This window comes from Nannochloropsis gaditana, assembly GCF_000240725.1.
Source record: "Nannochloropsis gaditana CCMP526 unplaced genomic scaffold scaffold182, whole genome shotgun sequence".
In the NCBI taxonomy this organism is placed as follows: Eukaryota; class Eustigmatophyceae; order Eustigmatales; family Monodopsidaceae; genus Microchloropsis; species Microchloropsis gaditana.
The window spans coordinates 14,044-19,006 of record NW_005803771.1 but is presented as its reverse complement, the minus strand read 5'-3'; the positions used below and the strand labels follow the sequence as shown (position 1 = coordinate 19,006).

The following is a 4,963-nucleotide window of genomic DNA, read 5'->3' as shown; positions in this document are numbered from 1 at the left end:
TTCTGCGCGATGATCCATGTACTAGCAGGAGGCTAGGGGAATGCCCCGGCGTATATACTTGTTCCATTCGGAAACCACTCATGACCCCCCGTGCTCTCCGAAAATTTTAATGTATTTTACAAAATCATTGGTAAGTAAGAATGCGAGAGCGGCTTGATTGTTTGTATCCCAGCGGTTTTTAATTTTTGGCGCGAAAAAGCCCCGGTGAAGCTCGTACGCGCGCATTTTAGTCATGAGAGAAGTTTGCAGTTTGCGAGCGTACCAAAGTACGTATAAGGCACACCGCAAGGATGCGAGGATGGATCAACCGGGAACCTGGTGGCTGCGATGTAGTATTTCCCCTCCCGCGCACCATTTGTGGACCGAAATCAGCGAGCAAGTCGACCTCCCCATGCCTGCCCCTGACCCTGACCCGGGCTTTTGGGAAAATAAAGAAGAGAAATATGTCATGCGGAGGAAAATCTTTCTTGTGTGTGAGATTTTTGTTCGGGATACACTTCGTTATCAGTTCTCGACATGTCGAGGGCGCTTTTCTACGCTTATTTGACATGCCCCTTTTGCATTTGTGTCGTGCCAGTGTTTTCTTGCTCTCTCTGCAACTTGTTATCTACCATACCATGATCTCTTTACGGAATAAAAAAGATTTGGAAAGATTGCTTGTGATAGAAGGCGAAAGCAAGGTCGTATGACCTGCCAATAAAACAGGTTTCATGGTCATATTCCTGATTTAAGTCGACGCAACAGTCATGCCGTTTCCCTCCAGTATGCCGCCGTTGGTTCTAATTTTTTCTACCTGTTCCAACACACATTGTCTATGCCGTCACTCAGGAGCGTGGCAGCATGCGTGACGATACACTCCTTGCGGAAGACATGCAAGAGCAAATTCGGGCCATGCAGGAGGTCGTGCGCAAGGTATGTTGTCCTGCTCTTCGGAAACTTCCCTTTACCCGGACCACTCTCAATCCCTCTCTTGTTCCTGTCTCTGCACCCGGATGTCTGCGCATGACTCCCTGCCTTTCAACAGCTGGAATTTGAGATACAAGAAACCATGGAAGACTTGGAATTTCAGACGGCAGCAGCGGAGGCGCGGCGCTTGCGGGCCGACCAGGCTGTCGCCACGTTGCACAAAGACCAGAAACAAATGGTCTCGGCGGGGAAAAAACACGCGGCGTTGATCGTGAAGTGGTGGCTGTGGGGGCTGCTGCTCGGGTGGCTGCTCGCCATCATTGTCTCCGCCCTCGTCTCTCCTGTCTTGGCCTTCATGGTGGTCATCCCCATCCTTGCCATCTTCCTGACCGTGGGCTACGCATCCTCCAGCGTGGAGATGAAGGTAGGGAGGGAGGCAGGGAGGGAAGGCGGAGGGTGTCTCTTTGCAGGACGGGACTCTTGGGTGGCGCCGAGCCAAAGCTTCGGGGGGTTGGTTGAACCCTCTCTAGACAGGCCCACACCCAATTTTAATCCATTTTTTTCCACGACCGTTCTTCCCCCTTGCGATGACCCGCTTGTTGTCGACCTCTATGTGGCTGGGATCCTTCCCTTCTCTCCCTGCCCGCCCAGCGGCGTTTCTGACCCTGCATGCCCCCTCTTGTCCTCCTCTAACCTCCCCTGGACCTGCTTTCGTCTCCTGCGCGCAGGTCGACATTGCCAACGTCAAGAAGGAAGCGCGGCGGCGGGGCCGCTCGGACCCACAGGCCCCGGAGGTGGAGACGGAGGAATTCATCGAGACCATCCTGGACGGGGCAGGGCATGCCTCTCGTCGCAATGGGGGGGGTCCACACACCCGGGGAGGCAGCACGGGGGGGCAGGGTGTAGGAGGAAGGGGGGGAGGAACGGCAGGAAAGGGGGGAATTGTAACGTCAAGCGTCGCGGCGATCGGTGGGGCCGTCGGGTGGTTGTTTGGGTACGGCGGGAAGAAAAGAGAGTGAGCGAGAACGTCGAGAGCCGCGCGCGTCATCGTTCAAGGCGGGTTAGTTCTTGAGGATGGTCCGACCGGAGCACGAGTCTTAAGGTGTCTGCAAGCTCAGATCAGCTCCTTCATAACATAATTTCGTTGGACGCCGGGAAGTCTTTGGCCTCGATGGGTCCACTAAGCGGCTTCCACCGGCCGTGGCGCCTCCTGTCGACCCGGCCCTCGACAAGATGGGCAGGAATCTCCCAAGATTCGGAGCGCACACTGAACCTCAGAAGATTCGGGCCTAATGCAACACATGCCATGGTCTCGACCGTCAACGGCCAATTGTTTGTAAAGGTGGGAACCCATCTGATGCGGGCGTCGCGGGGATCCCTGACGAGAAGCGGCGCGTCTGCCTTGCCTTCACCTTAAGGGGTGGCCTCCACATCCATCACTTGCGCCAAGGGATGGGAAATGGCCACAACGACAGGACGGTTCCTGCGGGGATGATCTGCCCATCGCATTCCCTTTTTCCCGTACTACCTGCACGCACATTGGTGGGAGAATGGAAAGGGCTACGGAGGAATTTTCCTCCGTGCTTCCATTGTTTCGCGCCAGGGATGGAGGTGGCGAAGGCCCGTGGGCCTTTCCATTTTCCGGGTATCTTTCCGAAGGGCCGGGGGCCGAGCCCTTCTCTCGCCACCGGTTCCCGCCCGGTGGTGTTGTCAAGAAGACGAGGCTTACCCGCAACATGGGGCTTCTGTTGGCTGCGCAGAAAGGGGGGGAATGGCGCGACGCAGGCAGGGAGCATTGAGGGTTGCGCTGGGCAAGGGGAAGGGGAGGAAGTGGGGGTAGGCGGGAAGATAAAGACGGGGATAAGGAGAGGGTGGGAAGAAAGAGGAGAGACGAAGATTTTTATCGGGTTGGGTTAGATGGGGACGGAGGGGATCGATGCACGTGCGGGGCAGGTATCGGTGTGGATGTGGGGGGATGAAAGGACTGGGGGGAGGCGTCGGGAAGGGAGGGAAGGATCGGGCGCCGGGGGAGAAGGGGGGTGAATTGGACGGGGTAGCACGTGCTGTAGGATGGCACGGTGTCAGGGGAGGTATCTCTATGCGTGTTCAGGCTCTGGACGTAAGGAGGGAAGGAAAATTCAGGAGGAAATCGGGTGCATCCGGGGAAGGAAATGGAGGCGTCTGACGCGGGGAGAGGGAATTTGTTGCGCTTGGACTGATGCTTGTTCGACCCTGAATTTTGTGCTTGGCACGGGCGGTCAGCGGTGTATAAACGGGTACCTGAATGTCGCATTTGGATCAGGCCTATGCCGGGCTCGCTGAAAGGCGAAGAAGGAAACTGTCCGTCATTCGTCATCCCCATTCCAGCATCGGAAGACGCGTCTCTGTGCCAAGAGCGTTCACGTTGCGTTTTTCGTCCTGGACCCCACTCATTTTAGCCCTCCCGCCCTCCCTTCCTCTTTCCCAAACATCCCCCCATCCACCCAGACAAAGACACTTGGTGGCCTTCAACTTTCAAACTCCACAACAGCCCCAGCCGCCGTGGTCGCAGAGGATGCAGGGATGCGATTCGCACGCCTCAGGGGGAGGGGATGTATGTACAGCGAGGAGATTGAAGAGGGCGTCCGGCGTTCCGTCTGTCGTGCAAGACCAGCCTCGTATCCTCGTCCGGCACGGGGCGTGGGGCTCATCACTGTCATCGCATGCATCTCTTTCTTTTCCTTGGGGGGCTTGGTCGGAGTGACGGGGCCCGCCATTCCAAGCCTCACCGTCCACCTGGGGTGCCGCGACGAAACTCAACTTGGTAGCGCCTTCACATGTCGCGGAGCCGGCTATTTGACGGGGGCCGTGCTGGCGTCGGTGCTCGACACCCGATGTTCGAAGGGAAAACACCTGGTGGTGGTGATGGGAAGCCTCTTGGCAGGCTTGGCGACCTTGGGGATCGTCTGGACGCACGTGTTTTCGGGGTTTCTGGTCCTGATGGTGTTGCAAGGCTTGGGTCTGGGGTGTGTGGATACGGCCGCAAATGCGGTGGTGCTCGAGCTGTGGGGGGGCAGCCCACACGTGGAACCGCTCATGCAAGCTATGCACGCCTGCTTTGGGATCGGTGCGGTGGCTTCTCCTGCCGCAGTGGGTGCCTTGGGTTACGTGCTGGCCTTCCGACTCTGGGCAAGCATCGCGCTCCTCCCTCTCGTCCTATGGGCCGGCGGCCTGATGATGGCGGGGACGGGAAGGACAGGCGACGGCGAAGTTTTGTGGGGGGAAGCAACCCTCCCGCTGTTGAGGGACGGAGCCCACCATAGCGAGGAGGGAAGGGAGGAGGAGCCGGGGAGCTCTAGGAAGGAGAGGGAGACCCTCCCCAGGCCGTTCCGCGACAGGGAGGCAGGTCTCGGGAGACCCACATCTGTACCCAGCACGGTCCTCGCACATGCCCAAGCGGCCTCCCCCAAGCCCTCCATTGCTCCGCCGGCGTCCTATCCCCTTGCCTCCTTGCCCAAGAGCCTCCAGGCGGGCGTGTCGTTCTTTCTGCTCATCTACGTCGGCATTGAAGTTGGGTACGGGGGCTGGATCGCCACCGTCCTCCTCCGTCAGGGGCTCACCCAGTCTTTACCCGTCGCTTCCTACTCCGTCTCCATGTTTTGGGGCGCCATCACCCTCGGTCGCCTCCTTGCCATCCCTCTGGCCACCTGCCTCCCCCCCGTCCCGTCCCTCCTCCTCCAGCTCGGCCTCAGCACCCTGGGAGCCATCTGTCTCCTCACCTTCGCCTTCCAAACCTTGTGGACCGCCGCCGTGGCCAGCGTCGTCTTCGGTTTGGGTCTCTCCTCCATTTTTCCCACCATGATGCTCCTCCCAGAAGCCCTAGGGTACCAGGTGACCATGTGGAGCACCAGCACCTTCCTGGTCGGGGCCTGCCTGGGGGAGGGAATCATCCCCATGGGCATAGGCTGGTTGATGGGGTCGAAAGGCTTTGGGACTGGGAGTTTTGCCTGGGCCATGGCGGCGGCTTGTCTGGCCATGTGGGTTTTGGCCGGGTGCTTCTTCTCGAGGTGGCGCGTAC

General features: G+C 58.7%; 1 protein-coding gene across 1 annotated transcript in view; it reads left to right on the top strand.

The window, feature by feature from the left end:
- Positions 1-3,810: 3,810 nt before the first annotated feature.
- NGA_0594100 (sodium-dependent glucose transporter 1) overlaps positions 3,811-4,963 on the top strand; it is a gene marked incomplete at both ends in the record, with an annotated part of 1,224 nt that continues 71 nt past the window's right edge. The window contains one exon of the mRNA XM_005855496.1: positions 3,811-4,963. This exon is cut by the window's right edge and continues 71 nt beyond it. Coding sequence (XP_005855558.1) covers positions 3,811-4,963 — 1,153 coding nt within the window.